The sequence below is a fragment of the Vitis riparia genome, chromosome 13, assembly GCF_004353265.1.
Source record: "Vitis riparia cultivar Riparia Gloire de Montpellier isolate 1030 chromosome 13, EGFV_Vit.rip_1.0, whole genome shotgun sequence".
NCBI classification, from domain to species: domain Eukaryota; kingdom Viridiplantae; phylum Streptophyta; class Magnoliopsida; order Vitales; family Vitaceae; genus Vitis; species Vitis riparia.
In genome coordinates, this window is record NC_048443.1 from 26,738,782 (window position 1) to 26,764,159 (window position 25,378).

Consider the following 25,378-nt stretch of genomic DNA (forward strand, 5'->3'; position numbering starts at 1 on the left):
ATTTAAAATGATGGTTCAAACTACTTCATTCATGACTGAAATTGAAGGACAAGTTCAAATATCTCTGTAGTACAAGAGGCAGATGAATTCCTAGACTTTGGTTGCCAGGGCTTGGAATGACTGAGCAGCACTGGAAATTGAACTTAGAACACAAGCACGTCGAGGTCATGACTAATAAGAAATCCTTGCAAACAATGAACTGGGGAAGCTTAGGCCCAGCTTTGTATTCCAATTCAGTTCAAACCTGCATGTTCCATCACTGTTATACACATAAGCAATACCATCCCTGAAATGAACTGAAATATGGTCTTCAAAGCCAGCTATAACTAGAATTAACCTAAGCCAAATAAATAAGATGCTCAAAGCTTTGGGCTCAAACCCAGAACAAGGCCTATCTGATTAAGCTCAGTCTATCCCAGGATAAGCTCACTTAAGCACCACAGCATTAGCCAAATGGTATCATAATCCATTCACACAAAAGATATTGCATATCCATTGATTAAAATTCTAAATTCCTGGAGAAAATGTAGTGAAACGCTACTTTTTGAGTCCAAAAAACCAGAAGAAATTAAGATCCTAATGCAAATGTTCAAAAGCTAAAACAACGATAAGGATCACAGAAGTAAGTCCATTGTAAAGTTCCAAATTTATTGTGGAGCTAGACCCAAGCCCAATTTAAAGTTCCAAACTGGGTCTATAATTTATGTACAGGTCCCAATCTAAAAATCCAAATCCACTATGATTTATTATATAAATGTATGCTGTGCATAGGTCTGGTGTTAACCTAACTTATGACTTTGGAAGAGGCAGAGTCCTTATTTCAAGATTGGTCCTGCAGCTCCATCCTTTCCATAGATACGCTGAAGTTCAACTGTTGCCGCCTGATATGATGCTGAGAAGAGGGAAAAGAAAAATGTGTGAGAAAATTCAAAATAACTCTTCATTCTCACACATTTCCATGCCAAGTTTTACAAGGTCAAAATAGTTAACTTATAAGCAATAGAAACACATAACATCTTCCACACTCTCAAGTTATTTAGAGACAATTTATAAGTGCACATCCATTACATGTACTACCACCTCTAGAACATATTGACCCACTTAGCTAGAAAGATGAGAATATCAATTTTATTCAATTCGCTATAAATCAAATAAAAATTCTGCATCACCTTTCCAAGTTTGAAAATTCTTCTGATTAATAGGACATCCAGTTACATTTTGAATCACTTCAAAAAGCTTGTCTTGAGGAGTGTTTTTCAGCTCTTGGACCACTGCATAAATGGTTTTCCCATTCTCGAAGTAAATATGATTGTTTGGGTGTTTGGTCTTGCAATTAGCATGGCGCTCAAACTCATAAGCATTAAGACACTGCATAGAAAATTCAATTGGCCAGTTAGGACTTAGATAATAATGGATCAATTAGGCCATTGAACTCAAGACTGAAAGTTCCTAGCCCAACAAGAGGCTAAAAAATATCAGTTACTTACATTAGAGCTATTGCAGTCCTTACAGCTGCACAAATACCCACTCCCTTTTATAACTCCTCGAACACTCTTCTGTAATGGATATAACCACACATCAGTATATGGAAAATTCATCAGTGGAACAACCTCTATGGCCATTCAAATTTACCATGGAAAATTATAAATTGGAGGACTTACCTCCCGTGTCCATGAAACATACTTCACAGGAACCCCATCAAACATACCAGTTGATAACAAGCTTTTAACATTCAAAGGAAAGTGGCTTGAGGAATCCTTTTTAGTATTTATCTGTTTATTTTTTGAGACAGTATCGGTTTTAGAAGTAGCTTTTGGTGTGCAACTAGCAGCTGGATCAGCATTCGATTGAGCCAAATATTTTTGGCTAAGTACTTGTTCTGAAGTTTGTACTTCTTGCTGGCCAGGTATTTCTGACGATTGAGCATCTTTCTGGGTAAGTACTTGTGAAGTTTGAGCATCTTTCTGGCCAAGTATTTCTGAAGCTTGAGTATCTTTCTGGCCGAGTACTCCTGAGGCTCGTGCATCTTGCTGACAAAGTATTTCTGAAGCTTGAGCATCTTTCTGGCAAACTGCTTCTGGAGCTTGTGCTGATGACCGACTCATCAACAAATCATAGCTGCCAATGATCCTGCCAGAAGAATTTGTCTCAGGTTCTTCATGAAAGCCTCCAAATGAGACAGTATTGTTCTGGCCCTTATTGTAGTTGTGGCCCATAGATAAAATGCTAGAATCTTCGTTGTCATAGGTGAGACACAATGACACATTACCGGTCTCCACCCTATCATTGGTCGGACCCATGGACATGATATCATCATTGTGCTTACTATAGACCATACCCATTGTACCGAAATTACCATTTGCTTCACTGTAGGAAGGGCCCATTGAAATAAATTTCTCGTGCCCCTTGTTATAAGCAGGACTCATTGACATGATACTGCCATCTTCCTTTCCATGCTGCTGAACCTTTGATAAAAAATTTCCATTCCCCTTGTCATAGAAATGACCCATGGGCAACACACTCCTATCCACTTTGTGATAGGTATGACCCATTGATATGGGATTGCCGGTTTCCTGGTTGAAGGTATGACTTATTGAGCCAAAATTGGAAGTTGCCTTATTAAAGTAAGCACCCATTGAAATAGTATTCTGATTACCATTATTATAAACTGGGCCCAGTGAAATGTTGCTGTAATCACTCTTATTATAGGCTGAGCCAGCTGAAATCATATTGTAACCTCCCCTATTATAGAAGTGCCCCATTCCTACAGGCATGCCATTGTCAGAGTCCCTCACTTCATTCACTTTAACTTTTCTGATTCCACTGTAGTTGAAAGATGGATCTGCTATAGCATGAGACATAGATAAACCAAACGAGGAATCACTTCTGAATGGAAACTCAAATCCCTTTCTTCCCATATCCATATTCCCAGTACTAGCAGATGGAATGTTCCTGCTAAGAGGATGAATTATTTTAAGGTCAGTTCCAAATAGGCGGTCCAACAATGGCCCTGAAACAGATGCAAAACTTGAAATGTTTCCACATGGAGAATCATTCATATTTGAAATTCCTGAAATATTCCAGCTGTTAACAGCTTCTACTGCTTGCTTCTTGTTGCAGAACAGTTCTGGCTCTGTTGCATCCATAAGCCATTGTTGACCACGCTTCTGTTCATTTCCGGAGGAATCATCATAAACTTTCTCTCCATCAGTTAGACACCCAGCATTTCTTGCCCAAATGCTATTCTTGTGGAAAGCCTGTCCATAAAAACAGTTACTCAGAAGAGTATCTTTAGAACAGAAAAAGACAGTCTTTTCATGCCAAAATCTGTCCTCGAAATGATTAACATCTCCATAAAAAGATAAAGGAAACCTACTATATAAATAAATAAATAAATATAGATAGGTGTAATGTATATCAGCACAAGAAGAAAGCATACTATAGACAGTAAAAAGACACAAAACACCATGCATATCTGTGAAAAGCTAATAAGCATTTCACAGATTCACCCAGAGATATATAGAAAAGGAAGATAAACAATACAATTTGTGCCATTCCACCCCAATAAATATATTAATTTCCAAAAAGATGAAGATGTGCACCTGAATGCCTATTGGAACTTAGATTTAATAAAACCCCTTGAATTCCAATCTGAGTTGCTTCTGACCAACAAATACATCTATCTATGTTCTTTGGGCATCATAGCCCAACTCCACATAAATTTCAGAAAAAGAATCACTGAAAAAAATTTTGGTAGAGACCCTGGGATGACATTTGCAAGGTCCAAAATGGCTGTGCTCTATGTACTGGATTGGGGTATGGCTGTAGGCTGTTTCTTTTTGTTTCACACATGTACTTCCTGTGTACTGAGTTTGTCTCTTTTTTATCAGCACTTTTATTTACATCATTATTATTTATAGCCTATAAAAATGAATAAAGGTTGGGCTGGATGATATACATGGTCTTCTCTTGTCAGTGTGTTTATTCTCTTATTGCATTGTTGGATTTCAGTTGACACATCAATCTGACAACACCCAAATGCAACAAGTGGATATCAGAATTTTTGTTGGGCTTAAAACACTGTTAGTTTAAAATAACAACACCTGTTATATATCTATCAATTATCGCCTAAAGTATGCAATAATTTTTCATTATTTGGGTGTTTCTTTACAATGAATGGGTTGTTGGTTAACCATATTAAGTCCAAACTTCATAACAAAAGAATGCTGGCACCAAATCATCTCATTAAATTCTTTCAATGGGTGCCACATGACCTTGATAAATGAAAACCTAAAAGGGCAATGTCTAGTGATTATATTGCCTTCAGTGTCTAATACCTAAACTTTTGTTCAATGAAGCAATTTGGTGGAGAGACTCAAGTTGGCCAAAGGGAGCATTCAATTCAATGCAAATGAAAGTAGATGAAATTGTCAGATGTAAATCCCAATTCCATGTCAATACTTGATCCACAATATAACAAAGTTAAATTTTATAAGTATCTCACCATATTAGAAAAACAGGGTTGAAATCTTTTAAACTAAATAAATGCTTTCCAATAAGCCATGTGTTGGATACACTTACCTAAAAACAACATTAACTGAACATCATATAAATAAGTTTATGATCGTTTACCAAAACCTTAGACAAAATGCTTAGTTAAGTGCATCATTTGGTCTAGCATTTTTTGTTAAAGACAAGCATGCATGCATACCTACACACACTCACACACACACACACACACACACACACATATATATATATATTGATGGATTTATGGATGAATGGGTAGCAAAAATGGGGCACATTTCATATACACAGAGGGTATACAAGGCATGCAAAGGCCAACAATGAGGAGAAAGAACATAGAGACAATATATATATATATATATATATATATAAAGAAAGTCCGGTCATGCCTATTCCTAATCCTAAATAGAATGTAACAATGGAGTGATTTATACGTAAACATAATATCTATTTAGATACCTCAAGGGACTCCTTTTCATAATGTGAATGTATACAACTATTCCTGTTTGATTCATTATAGAATGAACTTAAAATCACAAAATCGACTCAATTATCAGGTTATAGATTATAAGTTCATAACTCTAGCCTATTCTTATTTTAGGCAAAACAAATCTAGTAATTCTTTTATTTTAGTTAGTAAAAGGCATCTTGAACTAAGAAGTAGATCCTACAAGCCAAAAAAGGGTATCCTAAGCAATTGCAATAACAAGGTTCATTGCTATTCTTGGTGTAGTAAATGTTATATCACACATACGGTCATACCCAATTCAATGGAATTGTAATATATATATTGAAGGATTCATGATTAAATAGGTAAAATAGATATGCCTCGAACAAAAATGGAGCACAATCCTTGTACATAAAGGGTATACAATGCACACAAAGGTTAACAATAAGAAGAAAGAACATGAAAACAACAAATTTAAAATGACCCCAAGTTATTAACAAAATCTAAAACAAGATGTTGGTATCCCATAAAGAACCTTCAGACCGCATATAAAAAGAATTAAGAATCCATCCTTTATACTAAAGCTACTCCTCTAAGCCTTCAAAAGTTTTTTTATTTCTTCTTTTCCAAACTATCTAATATAAAAATAATTGAGTCAGTTTTCAAACCATCTTGAAATTATTTCTCTTGAAATTATTGTTCCAAATTAGCAAAATATCTCTACTAATTGAGGAAATACCCAAGACACCCCAAAAGAGAGAACACCAAAATCATAAGCTAGAGATTCAAGAGCAATAAATTAAAACATGGTCAAGCATCTTCTTCTTTTGCTTGTATGGGAAACACCAATTAACCAAATTCTAACCATCTCATAAGTAGATGCATAGTTAAGATGTTCTCCCACATTGTCTCCAAAGGGCAATCCCCATCTTATTGTCTCTTATTAGGAAGAATAATGGTTCTTCTTTAAAAAAATTTACGTAGACTTCAAACACTCCATTAAAGGAGATATTTTTGTGTGAGTAATAATACTTACTAAGAAGTTAATAGCATATCACTTGGTTTCAAGAAACTAGACATTCCTATTGAATCCTTCAAAGCCATGAACCATTTGTTACTTCATTTTATTTCTTTCTCGAAAGATTGGCCAAGGTCATATGTACATTTAGAGCATCCCAAATAATTTCAATCCTGTAAGCAACCTAGTCAATTTACAATATAGACATTTGATCATTCATTCAGCTAACTTTAACAAATCTCCAACACTTTTGCTTAGCACATTATCCCCTTGATGAATTCTATGTAACTTCTCTCCTTTTGAAGTGATAGTCCATTCGCAAGAAATATGTGTCATATATTTTAAAAATAAATTGAGATGTTCAATAGAATCATATTGTAGTTTGGTACCCTCTTACTGTTCATTTATTATAAGTCACAAGGTTCATCTACTTTTAACTTCTCTAAATCTTCGACACACTTTACACTTAACTAGTTTTCTTTGTTCTTTCTAATTCATTGCATTAGCTTTTGATGTTCTCACATGTGCTTTGAGCACATCTTCTCCTTTTAATATAAGATAAAAAAATATTAAAGAATACAGAAAAGGTTTTAAAAAAATGGTGACACATTCATCAAAATGGAAAAAAAAAAAAAAAAAAGATCAATCAAATTTAACCCTAACCTCAAGCAAAAAGGGCCCACTCTAAAGTGATCAAGCTAAAAGAGTCTTTGCAAATTCCTTGGTCATAGAGACCCAAAGAAGGAAAAAAACAAATCATTTTTTTATTAGAAAGAACAAACTTAGTTGAAGTAAATTGAAAAGTACATTTAAAGACAAGAAATCCTTCCAAACCTCCCAAAATCTTATGAAAATAGAAAAACAATAAGATAAACTATAATGAGAAATCAAAACAATTTGTACAAATTACAAATAAAGCAAAATATGCAAAAGCTCTCCACAACTTGGACAAAAAAAATTTCTCCACGAAAAGACACCAGTTGATTGAGTCTTTGCTTGGCTAAGTGATTTGCAATAGAATTTGTTGAGCCAAAGATAAAGACCAATCCACATCACTCTTGGTATTAATAATCTGGAAAATCCACGTACCATATTTCAATGAACCTCTCTCTTTTTAGATAACCATAAAATGACAATTGTTAAATCCCCTTCTCAAGGAGGTTGGAGAGACTCAAAGTCCTAGCTAGTTGCATCTTCCAAAACCTCCAACAAAGCCAAGATATCAGCTTCCTTCTCCTACATGTTTGGAAAAAGCTTCCAAAAATATAGTATAATGATCTTTAGTCACATCTCCAATTCCTAACTATCATGGGTTACTCAAAGAAGCCCTTCAAAATTCAACTTTATTAAACCCATTGAGGTGAATGCCACTCTAAATATTTTTCCTCAACAAACCATTTGGATGTTCAACCTATGTTTAAAAAAATCTTATCTTACTACCCAATCAAAGGTCTTTGGGAATTGTTGAAAATCCTGGCATTCCTCTCTATCCAAATAAGTTAAATGTGGCTAGCAATGTGCAATGCCAAAGGACTTTGCTCTTATCACCCTTGTTGAATCCCTAAAATGAAATCACCAACATGTTTTGGAATCTCTTTCAGGATCACCTGCTAAAAACCTGCCAAAAAGGACTAATACAAAACAATGGATGAACAATTGATTCTTAAACTTCCAATGTGTCAAGACTAATGGCTTTGTATAGCTTTCTAAGTTGAAGCTCAAGTTTTGGTATTCATTTTCTAATGAACCACTAGCAATGCAAAGGCTTTTGACTTCCAAGAAAAGTTCATACTTGGTAAAGAGATGAGGAAACGCCTGGAATAGGTAGGGATGTGACCTCATTTCAGGATAAGATTACCCCAATTTGTTTCTCATGTTAGGTTTTCACATCCATATTCTCTATCCTTTCTAATTTCCCAATGATTATAATAGATTGACCTTTGATTCCTTGTAACAAAAAGATGCGAGAGAGAGAGAGCGTGGGCGACCCTGCGAGCGAAGAGGGAGAAGGGGATAGCAGGGCGGAGAATCGAGGGAAGAGGAAGAGAAAAAGCTTCGTGGTGGAATCAAAGGAGTTTGAAATAGTGTCTGAGGAGAAAAATGGTAAGAGCTTTGCCATTATCTCGGAGAGCAAGGGAGGGGTAGTTTCTTGGGTCCGGCTAGGGCCGGCGAGTGTGGGTCTACTCTTAGAAGGGCTAACACAGTGCTTGAAGGACGGAAAAGATGGCAAATGGGAGAAAGGGTGGAAGGAAAAAGGGAGGGTCTATTCTCTGGTAAGAGAGACTAACAGGGCCGGGAGTTTCATCCGCTTGGGGGTGACGGATCAGGAAAAGAGGAGATTTGGGATTTGTATACCAAAAGGGAGAGGGGAAAAGGGAGGATGGGTGTCGTTGTTGGAGTCCCTCTTGTGGGCTGGATTTCGGCGCGAAGGAAAAGCAGTGGAACAAGGGCCAGGGGAGTCGGGCAGGTCATATGCAGAGGTGGCCAGGGGCTCGGGGTTAAGGGATTCCGCAAGGGTTAGAGTAGAGCTGAAGGAGGAGGATATACGGAGCAACGTGAACAGACTGAAGCATTGTCTGATAGGGAAATGGAAACCTAATTCGGCTTGCGAAGAAGATCTATCGAGGCTGGGGTGGACAGCGGCAAGAGTGTGGAGATTGAAAGGAAAGTTAGGGCTGGCCAGACTGGGAAAGGGCTGCGCTTTGATGGAATTTGAGACGGTGGAAGAAGCTAAGTGGGTCCTTGCCGCGGGGGAAAGATCAGTGGGAGGACTCCATTTGGGCTTGGAGATGTGGAGTCCGAGATTTGGATGCGTTGCAGAGGATGAAGAGAGGAAAGATGCGTGGGTAAGGATCATGGGGCTCCCAATCTCGTTGTGGGTGCCGTCGGTTCTGAGGAAAGTGGGGGATGAGTGTGGCGGTTTCGTAGGAATTGATCCTCAAACAGAAAGGAAAGAGGATTTGGAATGGGCAAGGATTAAGGTTAGGATGAACGGAGGCTTCTTGCCGAGTTCGCTGGAGATTGGGGTGGAAGGGGAGATGTACGTTGTATCCCTGTGGTGGGAGATCCTGCCGGCATTGAGAAGAAACCAGGGGGATGGGCGTGAGGATGCTGGACGGGGTGATCGCTTTCCACGCGCGGGTTGGTGCGTGGGAGAGAAGCTGGGCGCTGGAACCAAGGAGCAGCGCCGGTCAGAGGAAGTGACGGGAGAGCAGGTGGGAGGGAAGGGGGAGAAGTGTTTGAAAAGTGGGCCCATGTCGGGCGGGTGGCCCGACAGAACTCTGGTCCAGCGGGTGATGGGTCAAGCTCCTCTGGATCGGGGCTTGGCCTCGTGGGCTTGAAGCGGGATAGCGGGCCAGTGTTCCAAGGCCCAATGGAAGCAGGTGGGTTAGAGTGTGGGCCGGCTGAGGTTCAAGCCCCTGATGGAATGGCGCTCCTGGCCCATGGGCCTGATGTTTCGGCTGGGGGTCTTCTGGGCCAAAGGCAAGCCAAGCTCATGGGCATAGGCCATGAAGAAAATCTGGGCCTAAAAATGGAAGGGGATTTTATAAAGTGTCGCGAGAAGGAGATCTTTGGAACGCAGATGCCGGCTCCCCTGTGCTCCATGGCAGAGAGAGCGATCGTGGAGGAAGCTCTCAGGTACGGGTCCTCTTTAAATCTTAGGGTTGGGGATTCTTCTCCCTCTTCTTCTTCTCTTTTTGGTCGGACTCCGGCGAGGGAGTATTGCGACCTTTCTGGGGATTTAAGGGTGAGCCGCCAGCAAGAAAACAACATAGAAGATGCAGCTTCAGGGGGGGAGCCAGCGCAAAGAGAGGGCTGTTGGGATTTAGTTGCGATTAATGGCGATGCTCTTGAGGACCAAAACCCGGACTGGATGCCAGCCGTGTCTGGATCCCAGGCCCAAAGGAGTGTGAAGGAGACAGATTGGGAAGAAAGCAGTTTGGCTAAGTTCAGCAAGCTGTTGGGTTTTTCAATAGAGGGATTGGAGAGGGAGATCTTGGATTTCCTGTCTAAAATAAGGAAAAGACGGGAAAGGATACATAGCAAGGGATTATTGGAGAGAACTAAATTTGAGAGGGAGCTCAAAAGGCTGGAATGCTCAGTCAAGTACAAGGGGAAGGAAAAGAAGAATAATTCCATGAAAGATGGAGGGGGCCAATTGCTGTTGGGTTAATGAACCTCAAACTAATGAGCTGGAATGTGAGGGGTGCAAATGACGTCAACAAAAGAAGGATTATTAAGTCTGTAATTAGAAAACAGAGGGTGGATTTGGTGTGTATCCAGGAGACAAAAATTCAGCTAATGACTGATGGGGTGGCGAAAAGCTTAGGGGTAGGGAGATTCTTAGACTGGAGAGCTATTGCAGCTGCTGGTGCAGCCGGAGGTGTTTTGGTTTGTTGGGATAAAAGGTCCTTGGAATTGTTGGAGTGGGAGGAGGGCATTTTTTCAGTTTCTTGCAAATTTAGAACTGTGGAAAATGGGGCAACATGGGTGTTCACGGGTGTGTATGGCCCCTTCAACAAAGAGGATAGGGAGTGTTTCTGGAATGAGCTAGGAGCAGTGAGAGGTCTTTGGGGTGACCCATGGTGTGTTGGGGGTGACTTTAATGCTATTCTGCGCAAGGAGAAAGAAGCAGGCAAGGGAGGGTGACCTCAGTTATGAGGAGGTTCGCTCAGGTTATGGATGACCTTGAGCTCATTGATCTTCCCCTCCAAGGGGGAATTTTCACGTGGAGTGGGGGGCTTCATAACCAAGCCTGGGCAAGGCTTGACAGATTTCTGGTCTCGTCCAGATGGCTTGACCAGTTCAGCAATGTGACTCAGAAGAGGCTATCTAGGCCTACATCAGACCACTTTCCAATTACAATTGAAGGGGGTGGCAAAAGAAGAGGCCCCTCACCTTTCAGGTTCGAGAACATGTGGCTAAAAGTGGAAGGCTTTAAGGAGCTATTGAGGAGTTGGTGGCAGGGATATCGGTTAGTGGTAGGGCTAGCTATAAATTGGCAACAAAACTGAAAGGAATTAAACAAAACCTTAAAATCTGGAACAAGGAGGTGTTTGGGAATTTGGAGAGTAATAAACTGGCTGCCTTGCAGCAAGTGGACTATTGGGACCAAGTGGAAAGTGAGAGGAGGTTGTCTGAGGAGGAATTCTCTAGAAAGAAAGAAGCAAAAGAAGGATATGCTAAGTGGGTCATGCTGGAAGAGACTCACTGGCGGCAGCTATCTAGGGAGCTGTGGCTAAGAGAAGGGGACAAAAATACGGGGTATTTTCATAGAATGGCAAATGCGCACCGAAGAAGGAATGCCATGGAAAGAGTTAAAATCAGGGGGGCCTGGCTGTCAGAGGAGAATGCAATTAGGACCGGGATAGTAGACGCCTTTCATCGGCTATTAACGGAAGACTCGGAGTGGAAGGCAGATATAGGGGGTTTAAATCTGAACCAGATTACTCAACAAGAGGCGGACTTCTTGGAGCGGCCTTTCATGGAAGAGGAAGTCCACTCGGCTCTAATGGACATGAATGGGGACAAGGCTCCAGGCCCGGATGGCTTTACGGGAGCTTTTTGGCAATTCAGCTGGGAGTTTGTGAAGGAGGAGGTGTTGGAGATGTTCAAGGAATTCCATGAACATAACACCTTTCTTAAGAGTCTCAATGCCACGTTCTTGGTGCTGATACCCAAAAAAGGAGGAGCGGAGGAGCTGGAGGACTTCAGGCCGATCAGTCTTTTGAGCGGATTATACAAACTATTGGCTAAGGTGTTGGCCAATAGGGTTAAGAAGGTGATGGATAGAGTGATTTCATATGACCAGAACGCGTTTGTAAGGGGAAGGCAGATTTTGGACGCGTCCCTAATCGCAAATGAGGTGATTGACTCATGGAAAAAAGAAGGAAAGAAGGGCCTAATCTGCAAACTAGATATTGAAAAGGCGTACGATAGCGTCAATTGGCAGTTTTTGATGAGGGTAATGGAGAAAATGGGTTTTGGGGCCAAGTGGAGGGAGTGGATATGGAGCTGCATATCGACTGCCAAGTTCTCGGTTTTAGTAAACGGGGAGCCAGCTGGTTTCTTCCCTAGCTCTAAGGGACTCCGGCAAGGCGACCCCCTATCTCCATATTTGTTTATCATGGGGATGGAGGTGCTGAGTGTCCTGATTCGAAGGGCTGTGGAAGGGGCTGCATCACTGGATGTAGAATCCAGAGGGGTAGGGGGCAGGCTGTTAGCATCTCTCACCTCCTCTTTGCGGATGATGCCATAGTATTTTGCGAGGCTAAGAAAGAAGATATGACCTGTTTGAGTTGGACCTTATGCTGGTTTGAAGCTGCTTCGGGGCTGAGGATTAACTTGGCTAAAAGTGAGATTATTCCGGTGGGGGAGGTGGAGGAGATCCGGGAGATGGCTGTGGAATTGGGATGCAAGGTTGGGCAGCTGCCTTCAACCTATCTGGGGCTGCCCCTGGGTGCGCCAAATAAAGCTAGCTACGTGTGGGATGGGGTGGAGGAACGGATGAGGTGGAAACTAGCCTTGTGGAAGCGGCAATATCTCTCTAAGGGTGGTAGAATCACCTTATAAAGAGTACATTGGCTAGCATGCCACTATACCAGCTGTCCCTATTCCGTATGCCTAAGACAGTGGCGAGAAGACTAGAAAATTTGCAAAGAGACTTCTTGTGTGGAGGGGGAAGTTTGGAGAGGAAAGCTCACCTTGTCAGTTGGGAGAGGGTGTGTGTGAGCAAGGAGAAGGGGGGCTTGGCTTGAGGAAACTAGTATTCTTGAACAAAGCCCTCCTTGGAAAATGGGTTTGGAGGTTTGCTCATGCTAAGGAGGAAATGTGGAAACGTGTTCTTGTGGCTAAGTATGGACAAGAGGAATTTGGGTGGAGAACTAAAAAAGCAAATGGGGCTTTTGGTGTTGGGCTTTGGAAGGATATTATGAAAGAAGCAGATTGGTGTTGGAACAATATGGCTTTTAAGGTTGGAAAAGGCACCAAAATCAGTTTTTGGAATGACACTTGGTGTGGGGATGTGGGGCTGGCCAGGAGATTCCCTAATCTCTTTAATGTGGCTGCACAAAAAAGTGCCACTGTGGGGGAGTTATGGGACCAGTCTGCTGGCCAAGGAGGCTGGAACCTTAGGTTTATTAGAAGGTTCAATGATTGGGAGCTGACCCGGGTTGACGAATTGCTACAAATCTTAAGGAGTCAAAGAATATCCTTGGAGGAAGACTTGGCTGTATGGAAGGGGGGAAAAAATGGGAAGTATGAAGTCAAGGATGCGTATGGGCTGGTGACCAGCCATAGCATCCCTATGTTTCCCAAAAAAGAAGTTTGGGTGGAGAATGTTCCTTCCAAGTTAGCGTTTTTTGCTTGGGAAGCGACTTGGGGAAGGGTTCTTACTATTGATAGGCTTCAAAAGAGAGGATGGCAGATGCCTAACAGGTGTTACCTTTGTGGTAGTGAGGAGGAAAATGTGAATCATCTTCTTATTCAGTGTACAGTGGCTGGAGTGTTGTGGGGGATGGTTCTTAGCCTGTTTGGAGCCCAGTGGGTTTTTCCAGAAACTGTAAAGGAGGTGATTATCAGCTGGAAGGGCTCTTTTGTGGGCAAAAAGAGGAAGAGAATTTGGAGATCCATACCGTTATTTATTTTTTGGACGGTGTGGAAAGAAAGGAATAGACTAGCATTTAGGGGGGGGGAGCTTGCTATACAGAAAATTAAATATTCTTTTGTTTGTAATTTGTGGGGGTGGGCTAAGTTGTATAATGGTGCGGAGTCCCGCTCCCTTATAGGTTTCCTGGAGTGGCTAGCCTCCAGTTGAGGGTTGGTGGGTTTTTGTTTGTTTTTTGGTCTTTTGTTGTGAGGCCGTCGTCGCCTCGTATACTCCCTGTGTACCTTGCGGCGTTTGCCTTTGCTAATATATTTGTGTTTACGTATCAAAAAAAAATAATAGATTGACCCATCCCATACATGCAAGATAACTAAGGTCCTGTTGAACCACTTAGATCTTGATGTTCATCATTATCTTCCCTCTTGTATGTGTTTACCTGCACATTTATTTGCCATGTTGATTCAGCTGCACCAATGCAAGAAGTGGTAATGGAGCCTTAATTCCCCTCACCCACCCATCCACAAGTCAAGTTCAACCACTTGAGAGAAATAATAGAATGTCACAAGGATTTTAGTTATGAGTGAAAGCAATTGTTTTTTTGCAAGGACCTATCACATGGAGAGTGCCTCATTGAATCCAAAATAAATGTGCATATATTATTGAATCAAGCAAGTTGAATGAGGTGGAGAAAAAAAGTTGTATTTACACTTTGCAATTAGAGCAAACATTATTCCAACAAGTGTCAAGGTGGAATGTTGACAATTAGCAGCTTTGATTGTAGTGTAACAAGATTTGACACAGAAAACACAAGTCTCATGAATATGGAAGATTGAATTTATAGAATTTAATTTAATGTAGAGATATCTGAGAAAAGAACACATGGAGTATACAGAGGAAACCCTAAAAATGGTAAAAGAAAACTCAACAAAGGGAAAAGGAAAAGACGCACAAGAAATGGAAAAAGCAAAGGAAGCACAACAAAAAAGGGCAAATAGAACACCGTGAGCATGAAACTAACCAGCACAGCAGAATCCATCAATTAACTCCGCAGAAATGAGGCTCTGAGCAGTCACAAAGGTTGCAGCCAGAGGAATTAGGACTTGACCAGAAACTCCTTTAGGCTTTAGCTTCTGGATCATGGAATACTCCATGTCAAAAATCCTTCTATTGTGCTCCTCCAAAAAGCATGTTCAACCTTCAGGAAGAGTACAACTGTTTGGTTGATTCTCTTCCCTTAATTCAATAAATCATATGTTTCCTTCTCTCTCTCTCTCTTTTTTTTTTTTTTTTTTTGGATAGGAAAATCATACATTTCCTTTATAGCACATTGCAATAGATTTAAATCTTTAATAACTATTGAGAAACTGTCCTAATCCATTACCTTATTTAATAACAAAAGAAGATTTAAATGGGCATAAAATGCTCATATAAGTGTGCCTTCTTTTCTTTATTGAAAGAATATGATTCCCAGAAAATGGGGCACCCTCTCTTCAGGTTTCCCTACTATTTCTTCATCCAAATTACCTACCAGCCTCTAATAGCACTAACATTTTATTCCTAGACCCAATCAAGCACAGCCACATGATTACATAACCCTCACATCGACCTATGAAATTCTATGTAATCAGGATATACATCAATAAACATATAGGCATTCCTTTTGTATGTAATCTTTGGTCTTGGGTTTGGGTGTCTATAGTTTTGAGTCCTTCTTCTCTTGTTAGTTTTTTGGATTGGCTAGGCTCTAAGTAGGGGTTTAGTGCCTTTGGGTTGCTTTTGTATACTCCCTGTATACTATGAGGGCACTGTTTTTTGGTGCTTCCTCTTTTCGTTGAATACATTTCTTTTTATCTATCAAAAAAATAATATATATATATAGGCATATCAGCAATGACTCAAAAAAAAAAAAGAAAAAAAAAAAAACTAGACGCAACCAACATGTGGCCTCTGTAGCTTCTAATGCATAGGTGCATTACGCAACACAAGGAATTGAACTTATTGTAGTACCAAAAATATGGACAAGGATCACCAACTTTTGGATATCTGGATAAAGATATTCTTTCAGCAGATACAGATGGAGACAGAATATCCAATAATTCAGATAACAGACCTCTAGTTCTTCAAAATATAATAACACCAAATAAACATCATCGCTATAATGAGCACGAAATCATATAAACACAAACATCCTAATATACAACACCGTAATTGCTCAAGCCAAAACCTCCAATTTCAAACGCCAAAAAATCATTAAAATCCAAACTCTCAAAACGCCATGTAAAGAAAAGCCTCAACCAAGTTCAAATCCTACCATTTTCGCGCCTTTAACTCAGTGAGTCAGCTCACTCACAGCCGAACTCGTCTCCGTTCAATCCAGCCACCAACTCCGACACTCACGAAGCCAGTGCAACCTAAACGACACCGTTGCTCCTGCTCAAGCCTCTGACGAAAATCAACATTAAACCAAGCAAAACAAAAAATTTTAAACCTTTTCAACCAAACTGCAAACAACAACAACAACAAAACCTAACATGTGAAATCTATAAACAGAACGATTCAAGCCGAGCTTCTATAATCTACAGCATGCATTGAAGGATCTAGATAGAAGAAAACGTGCTCTAGAAGAGACAGAGAGCTAGAAAGTGACTGATCAAATTGAATTTTATTTCAATGAAGTCCAAACCACAGAAATTGAGAGACTTCAGAGAACGAACCTCCGACGGAGATCATCCTGAGTCACCGCCGGTAGAGTTCTCAGGCAGCACCGGCGGAGAATGAAGAGAAAAGAACTTGAAAATTTTCCAGAAAATGACCACTGTGAATACTAGATTGGGACAGACGGACAGAGTACTTGTATCTGGACAGAATGATACCATATTTATCGGTACTATTTCCATTTAAAACCTTTTTATTTTGTCCATACACGTGGATCCCAATATTGATCCGCACCCTTGGTTTCCTCAGTGGTATGATGCAAATTGAAAAAGCCCATCACAGCCACAAAATGGTCCACTTTCTATGTGCTGGAAATACACTGAATCATCTCCTCCACATATGCTCGATGTCCTAGGTGGCAACTCTTGATTGGCCAAAGACATCAGAATTGCTGCGAGTGTTCTCCTGCTGCGCTCCATGAGAAGGAGGGTAAACTCCTGACGTGGCTGAAACCCATTAGCCCCTTTATCACACATCTCGAGAACCCCTTTCTAAGTCAACTATATCAACGGCTGTCATGTGGTTTCATCACACTGCCCACGTGACTCTCACACTCAAGTCACGTGAGTGGAGTTATTGTGCAGCAATCGTTATGATACATACGTTACTGGCTTAATGACACCAATTAATTGGGGGTATCCCTTAAGATTATCTATCACCAAAAAGTTGGTTCAATGTTATAAAAAGGGTAGGAACAAATGTGGGTGCCCACAAATCAAATTCAATTATTTTTCCAAAATTATTAAAATAATTGGCTCAATTATATGGAAATTCATTGTTGTGTCAACTCCCTTTACCATTTTTTTCAAAATTATTGATGAGCTTAGTTATCTTGTATCTTATATGACACAAATTTGCAATTTTTGGTCCATGGGTTTATTAAATGTTGGGTAAATTTGGAATTGTCCTTTTCCCTTACCAATTATAAAATCAAGGAGTTAATGATATGAAAGACTTAGTTATCTTACCCACTTAATTCTTATGAGCTATTAGAACTTATAAAACGGTCTCATCATATCGACCCACTTTTTTCTTTTTTTCTTTTATTTTTTATTAAAAGAAGAATTATAATAATCCTTAAAACCAAATTTTATAATATCTTTAAGGATAAAAAACTCTAAATTATAAATACATTTTTTAACTAAACTTTATAATCGTACCCCACACTTGAAAGCTGAAAATAAATAGTTATTAGAGCAATAATAGAATTTGGTCATGAAAATATTAGGAAAATTTTATTTTTATTATTAAAAAATATGAGAAAAAATCAAATATAATTAAAATTACTTAAATTAGTATATTTTAATATTATTTAATCTTTATATATAAAAAAAAATTTAAATAAGTAGCACATAAATCTATTTATTTTATTTGATTGTCACATTTTCTTTCTTCTTTTTTTTTCCTTTTTTCTTTAAATTAAACATAGCCTAAGGTTTTTTTTTTCTTTGGGTTTAATGGAGTGACTTAAAGTAATATACTAGACTTAATAATTACAGAATCGTCCCTCGTGGCCTTTAGTAAATTCAAAGGTAGAAGGCATCTAGAATAGTACCCTAATTACCTTTATTTACTTACCAATTATGAGAATGAATCATTAATATTCGAAATATAATTGCTTTATGTTCCATTTTTGCCATATTTTTCTTAATTACTGTCACCCTTAGGTGAGGGGGATCCAAGTGGTGAGAGGCAAATATTATAAGAAGTGATAAATTGAGCATGTTTTTAATAAAATTTATAATAATAATAATAATAATAATAAAAGAGTATACAAAACAACCCACCTAAAAATTAAATAGTTATCACATAAACCAAAAAAATAAAAACAGTAATTATTTCCTATCAGGTGTATAAAATTCACTATAGCTCCAATTGAATGACAAAAAAAAAAAACTTGGAATGTTATAGATATGGTATTATTATCAAGTTTTTGAAAACTAGGTCGGTCCAACCAACAATTAATGACCTTTCTAGCCCAATTCAATCACAGGTCGATTTTTTTATGAACCGAATTGTTCAAACAAACCTAGCCCGCCTTCCTCATTTTTATCATTAAAAGAGTCGGTCCAATTGGCAACTAATAACCTTTCCGATCCGATTCGGTCATAAGCCGATTATTGTCTAATCTATCTCTCTTATTTTTATCCTTAAAGCTCAGCTGCCCCCATCCCTTTTTATCTTTAAAAGGATGCAAGACCCAATTAAATAATAAACTCATTAAATGAGTTAAGACACCACTTGCATGCATCTAACTTGCAAACAAAAGAATTATATTATTTGTTAAAAAAAATTATAATATTAAATAAAAATAATATAATATTTTAAATTTTATAAAATTCGTTAAAATTAAATAATTAAATTTTCTTTCATTTTCAATATATTTATATTAAAATATCACACATATTTCATTTAATAAAATTTTAAATACTAATATATTTATACTTATGTATGAGATAAAAATTGAATATTATTGATTATTTATTTATTTATTTATTTATATTTTAAAATTTTATAAATTATTTTTAATTTTAAAAATATATAATAATATATTTATGATGTCATCAATTCAACTACGATTTAACCAATGGTCTGACCAATGAACCATGAATTCCATAATTTTTTTGGTTCAATGATCGATCCGATTTTGAAAACATTGATTATTACTAATAAAATTTGGATGCTACAAGAATGTATGAAGAGCCCCATCACAACATTTACTCAAAATTTAAATAATTTTCCACAAAAAAAAATCTTAAATATCAAATTATCAATACTATTAGCAGAAATCACTTAATATGGAAATGGGCATGGGCTGCCGCTTTTGTCTAATTCAACGATATTGGGCTTGTCCTTTTGCCAAATGGCCCAAATCAATACCCAATCAATGTGCCAATAGCAAATTTCCAACTACAGCCGTTCGAGGGAATGCAAGCGTGCAATAGTATTTTTTGTAATTCACTTTGGAACAAAAATTACCTTTTGGAAAAATTACTCGTCAAGTAATCACCTAGGAATCACGTCAAGTAGCTTTTTGACCACGTTTCATTGAATCATTATGATTTTAAAAAGTGTTTTGAGTTTTTTAATACCTAAAAAATATATTATTTTAAATACTAAAAAATAATTTAAAACATTTTCTAAAATCACCGTGAATCAACACACCTTTAAACCAATTTGATTGACTTTTGAGAGTTCATATGATAGTATTTTGAAAAAACATTTTTCAGATAAAAAGTGTTTTTCAGGTGTTAAAATTTTAAAAATATGTTTGAAAATTTTAAAAATTACTTTTATGGTTAAAAAAATCACCTATGATGTATATAGAGAACCATTTAATAAGTGATTTTTTTAAAAACATTTCCATTATGAAACAATTTGAATGGAAATATTATTAAACACATTTTAAAGTTGGTTTGACGGTGGTTTTAAGAAGTGTTTTTAGTTTAAAAAGTTTTTTTTAATTAGGTATTTGGAAAGAGAAACGCTTATTAATAGATCATTCTCTTAAAAACACTTTTAGATAAAAGATTTTCATTAAAAACATTTCGAGTAAAAATATTGTCAAACACTTTCTTAAAATCTATTTATAGTGATTCTATGAAACACTTTTAGCCTAAAAAGTGTTTTTGTAAAAAATTTAGGTTTTTGGAAAAATTTAAGAAATACTTTTAAAATTTTGAAAAACCGTTTATAATGTTTTTTGGAGAAACACTTGATAAATGATTTTATTAAAAACACTTTAAAAAAAAATATTCATTTGAAACACTTCAAGTGAAAACTTTGTTAAACGCACTCTTAAAATTCGTTTTATAATATTTATATTCAAAGTATTTTTAGTAAAAATGTTTTCTTTGAATGTGTTTTTAAAAGAATCATTTATCAAGTTTTTTTCCAAAAAATACTACAAGTGATTTTAATACCAAATCTGTCCCTTTTATTTAAAAAAACAATTAAAATTATAAATACATCATCTAGTTATTGCTGAATTGGAGCTGGGGAACGTATGGCAGGCTTGGCCCATTAACTTTGACAATTGGCTTGGATGAGATGACCTTGGGCAGTTGACCAACCTCTTAGGCCCACGCCTCCACGATCCCACTGTTGGGCTGAGCCTTTATCACATCCTGGGCTATCCCCAAGCCCATTGCTTAGCTGGGTCATTCAAGATTCTCCATCTGATTATTTTAGTCTTATGAGTGTGAAAAACTTTAAAATAAATTAAAAACGTGTTTGACAATATTTCTATTTAAATACTTTTTATTGAAACATTTTTTCTCGAAGCGTTTTTGAAAAATCACTCGCAAATTCTTCTTCATGAAACATTTTTTAAAAGTATTTTCTAAATTTCATGAAATCGTAATTTTTTTTTTCAAAACTATTTTCAAACCCTAAATTACAAAAATGTCCTTAAAATAAATAAAAAAAGGGAGGGGAAAAGAAAAGCAAGTCCCGTTATATTTAGAAAAGATAAATAAATAAATTTTGAAGTCAAGTTTGAGCAACCCACTCATTATTTGACTTATACAATTTCGATTCTATACATGGAATTAAGTGACCAAAAGGTTGGTTGGGTAATATTTGAATTAATATATTGTATAGAAGACCAAGATCATGTTCTCTTATATGCTAGGGTTTAGTACTTGAATTATTGAATTCCTAGTTGACTTTTTAGCTATTTAAACATACCAATTTTGCTCAACTACTTGGGACAATATTTCAATTAGTTTCCATGAGTTTGTGGGTTGCTCATCCAAATCTAGTTGCAAACAACAAGCTTGTCCATTAGTTAAAATTCTGAACAAACAATTTTTAGTTTTTTTTTTTTTTGACATAAAATGATTTTTTTATTTATCATGAAAAATGAAAAAAAAATTACTTAAAATTTTAATTAATTTAAAATAATTTACTTTTTATATAAAAATAACAAAATAAGTTAAATGAATCACATGACAAAATAATTATTAACTTTAAATTTATTATTTATTTTTCGTTCTCATTTTCTTTCTTTCCATTTAACCATAGGGATGAGCTTATGACAACTTAACATCTTTAATTTAATCACTTAAATTAATTTTAATTTAAATTATTTATAAGTTATTGACTTAAAACTTATTAATTAGTGCATATTTAAATGTATTGTGTCTATTTTTTTAATTATATAAAATGTTGAAATTCTAATACCAAAAATAAGTATATGCCTTAGTTGAAAACATTTTCAAAATTTTAAAAAGTCCCCAATATGATGTATACCCAAACATCACCTTAAAAAATTATTTATTATAAAAAAATAAGTGGTGGATGTGAAGTTGTAGATGTAAAAACATGCTTTCACTCGAGATTTTTTTTTTTTTTTTAAGATTCATAACAAATTAATTTTGACATAGTATTTAAATTTATTTTTAACTTTTATTTGTAACATTAAATTATTTTATCAAATATATTTAATATACTTAATGACTTAAATTAAATTATTAAATATTATTAAATCATTAAGTTGATTTATCAAACATCTTCTAAAGTTTTAATTTAAAAAACTATATATATAAGCCATGTAATAAGTGTATATGCAATTATGCATTGATTTGAGCTTTCCTATAAACATACATGGATTTAGAGACTAAGAGTGTTGTTTAATAACTCGATTTATGGATTTAATAATTTAATTTAAGTTATTAAATATGTTTTATAAAGTAACTAAAAATTAAAAATAATTATTCATATATACCTTAATGATACTTTAATTTAAAACTGCTTTTAAGCCATTAAACATTAAGTATTATGTTTTATTACACGTGCTTAAGAGGGTATTTAATAAAACTTATTTTGACTTTAAATGATTTCAAGTTAAATGGTTCTGAAGACTTAAATTAAGTTTAAAGTTAAATGATTAAGAACAGGTTGTTCAAAACGAATTACCGTGAAATTCTATTTAAATTATTAAGTCATAATAAATCATTAAAGTAATTTAGCAAATACCAGCAAACCGAAGCAGATGGTTTTTGTAACTCATGGGCATGAGAGATTTACCCAAACCGACCTAACCAGGCCATGGAAGGAGGCAACGTGGGGGCTGCTAGCTTGAAATTGATACACAGCAGTGCATGGGGTGGCAAAGTCTCGAGCGTTGCTGTGTCCATATTCATATATATCGCTTACACGTAGCAGGTACCACGTATTCATCATATGAAAAGGTTCTTCCTATACTGACGTATCCCGTGATCTCAGTTAGTAATCATACCTACCTCCATTTTTCTACTTTTTTTCTATATCAGAAAACACCCTGGGCCTGGTGTGAACTGGGGTTCTTCTTCTTCTTCTGACATGAAAAATTAGACTTGGATTTGACGATCAGAATTATGACATCATCTTTGTGTCAGCATGATGCAATATGATTCTATGGTATTTCCTCGCCACAACCCATCAACTCCGGAGCAGGAGGTTATGATCATGGGATTTGATGTTATTAACTGTTGCAAATAAAATGAACAAATATTCTTTCTAAATACAAGATTTTCGATCCTTTTTTTTTGAAAAATGAAACAGAAAAAAGGGATCAGTTTACACGGCAAGCTTGGGGAAGGGGGTGGTGGAGGGTGGATTAAGGGAAACAATCAACCATGGAAGCCACCTTCCCAAGCTGAAACTGCAAATCGATATTCTCCAGAGGAGTCAAGTTCAGATCTAAACACAAAAATCTCCCGCTGTTGGGTTTCTTCAGAACGGGCGCTTGAGGAGGTGGTGGGGAAGACGACGACGTCGTTTCGCTCAGGGCCTGGGTAGCACCGGATGCTGCGGCTCTGTGCCTTCTCATGTGGCCTCCCAGGGCTTGCCCTATCGCGAACTCCAGGCCGCAGATGGAGCATTCGTGGGTCTTGGGCTTCAACGGCGAGCTCTGCAACTGCGCCGGGTCGTCGCCGTTCAGGGCCATCAGTCTTGGCTTCTTGTGGCTGGCCCGGTGGCCGCCCAGCGCCTGGAACGACGGGAACTGCCGGTTACAGGTCTTGCACTCGAAGACTCGACTGGGGACTCTAGCGATGGAGTCGTAGTCGGTTCCCCGTGAGAGCAGCATCAAGCAGTTGGCTATGCTGACGCTCTCGTGCTCTCCATCTCTCATCCTCTTCATGGTCATGGGATATGTCTGTTTGGCAGGCAGGAAAAAAATCAGAGAATGGGGGTGTTTGGTACTTGGGTGGAAATCAACAACTAATGAGATAAAAGCCGGGGGTGAGGATTGAATATATATAGGTTTAGAAAGAAGGGAAGTGAGACTCCAATAGTTGACCAACTGAAATGACGGAAGTAGACTGCACCAGTTGTATGTCAGGAGGGTAATTTGGTAAAACGGAGAGAAGGGGAGTGTGAAAAAGGCCCGTGTGAGATCACGTCAGCGTGACCGCGTGGGCAAGCCCAAAAGACAATCTGGACGAGTCATGAGTGGCGAGCCGGAGTGTTGGTTCCCAGAATCTTCAACCTTCCAGAAGATTCTAAATAAGTATGAACAAAGGAATAAAGGACATGGAGAAAATATATTGATTTATCCGTTTAAATCATGGTTTTATTAAAAAAAAAAAAAAACTCAATTAATAATAATAAAATAATAATTAAAAAAAAAACAGGAGATAAATAAATAAGGGATACACTCATACACGTGAATCAGGAAAGTGGGTGTTGGAAATGAAAGTCCACAGAAGTTTGTTTGGGGTAATTGCGAATTGGGGTAAAGAAGAGAAGATAACGGAGATACGAATTCACACTTAGGGGAGTGTGGGGATTTGTATGGAGAAAAAAAGGCAATGTGGCGTGTACGAGACCATCTATGACGTGTTCCATGGTCATCACTGATGAGGGCCATCCCCTTCAAAGTCATATCCTTTCTTCCTTCACTCCTTTCTTTCTTTTAGTACAATCTCTTCCGATTTCACCCTCAAAAAAAAAAAAAATTATTAATCCAACCAGAATTTTATTTTAAAAAAACTTAAATTAAAAAAATACTGTCCACACCTAATTATATAAAATTTAAAGAGTCGTGTAACAATCGTTATAAATGATATTAAAGTCAATCGTTATAATTGAGTGAATAACTTTGCAATCCCGTATGACTACGAGAATATTATATTTATATGTGAAGATACTTGTGATATCTTATATATGATAAAATCGTAAATGTTCTTTTATTTAAAATAAGCAATAAGGGTATGATTGGGTGTAATAAAAAAAACCTAAATCTAAAATTAATTTTTTATATTTTATTTCAAAAAAAATTTCAGAATGACACATGATGTTAATTTTTTAAAATAATTTTTTGAAAGAAAAAATAGAAAAAAGATTTCTTTTTAAAATAAAAGACTAAAAAGCTTAGAAGACTTGACGTATAAAGAAAATAAAAAGGAGAAAATGGTGTGGGTTGGTAGATAATTTCTGAGAACTTGTGAGAAAGGTAAGTCTAGTCTTGCCCCCTAATCGAAAAAGAGCAGATACTTTTGATATGGGTTTGCGTTGTTGTACAGACTTTTGGACTGAATTTTTATTAAATTGTAAGGTAGTTTAACAAGACCCTGAGAGACTTTTGGCGGCCAGTCAACGACGGTTTTATCAGCTAAATGCTTTGAATGCATAATAAATATTTTATTTCAAAAACAGGAATTAAAAAAACCTCCCATTCTCGACAATGTTATCATTCTCTTTTAAAAAATAATTCCAGATTTGAATGTGACACGCATAATGCATTTGTCAATAAGTACGGAAAATTATTGTATTGTATAATAATAATAATAATAATAATAGTGCATATTGAATGTGGTTGTTGCTAAGGACGGGCATTTATATTTTATTTATTTATTTTATTTACAAAAAAAAATAATATTTGTAAAAAATGACAATAATGAGGATGACTTATCATGTGTGGTTTTTAGGATAATCTTACCTGATTAAACTTTCTTACAGGTATTGAAAGTTAGGGTGGTAATTTGAGTGAATTGATGTTTCAATTGAGCTTAATCCCAATTAAAAAATAATTAATTTAATTTGATATTTAATTCAATATGTTTAATTTAAACTTAAT

General features: G+C 36.9%; 2 protein-coding genes across 3 annotated transcripts; both read right to left on the reverse strand.

Annotated features, from left to right (window-relative positions):
- Positions 1-473: 473 nt before the first annotated feature.
- LOC117928148 lies at positions 474-16,436 on the reverse strand. Of its 2 annotated transcripts, XM_034848027.1 has the most exons (6): positions 16,314-16,436; positions 15,911-16,041; positions 1,662-3,257; positions 1,488-1,556; positions 1,170-1,368; positions 474-892 (listed from the first exon to the last, which is right to left on the reverse strand). In XM_034848027.1, exons 2-6 carry the CDS (start codon positions 15,911-15,913, stop codon positions 816-818), a joined length of 1,944 nt encoding a protein of 647 aa, XP_034703918.1. In that variant the 5' UTR covers positions 15,914-16,041; positions 16,314-16,436; the 3' UTR covers positions 474-815. The 2 variants fall into 2 exon arrangements, with proteins under 2 accessions (XP_034703918.1, XP_034703917.1); XM_034848026.1 differs by lacking the exons at positions 15,911-16,041; positions 16,314-16,436 and adding an exon at positions 14,618-14,805.
- A 6,283-nt stretch (positions 16,437-22,719) lies between these two features.
- On the reverse strand, positions 22,720-23,522 carry LOC117928867 (zinc finger protein ZAT12-like). Its single transcript, XM_034848936.1, has one exon. The coding sequence runs from the start codon at positions 23,444-23,446 to the stop codon at positions 22,916-22,918; it is 531 nt and encodes a 176-aa protein (XP_034704827.1). The 5' UTR covers positions 23,447-23,522; the 3' UTR covers positions 22,720-22,915.
- Between the last annotated feature and the right edge of the window lie 1,856 nt (positions 23,523-25,378).

Coding starts and splice junctions, on each gene's coding strand:
- LOC117928148 (XM_034848026.1), bottom strand. Junction 1,557..1,661: donor ATGTTTCATGGACACGGGAG/GTAAGTCCTCCA, acceptor TATCCATTACAG/AAGAGTGTTCGAGGAGTTAT. Junction 1,369..1,487: donor AGGACTGCAATAGCTCTAAT/GTAAGTAACTGA, acceptor TTTTCTATGCAG/TGTCTTAATGCTTATGAGTT.
- LOC117928867 (XM_034848936.1), bottom strand. CDS start 23,446: ATGACCATGAAGAGGATGAGAGATGGAGAGCACGAGAGCGTCAGCATA.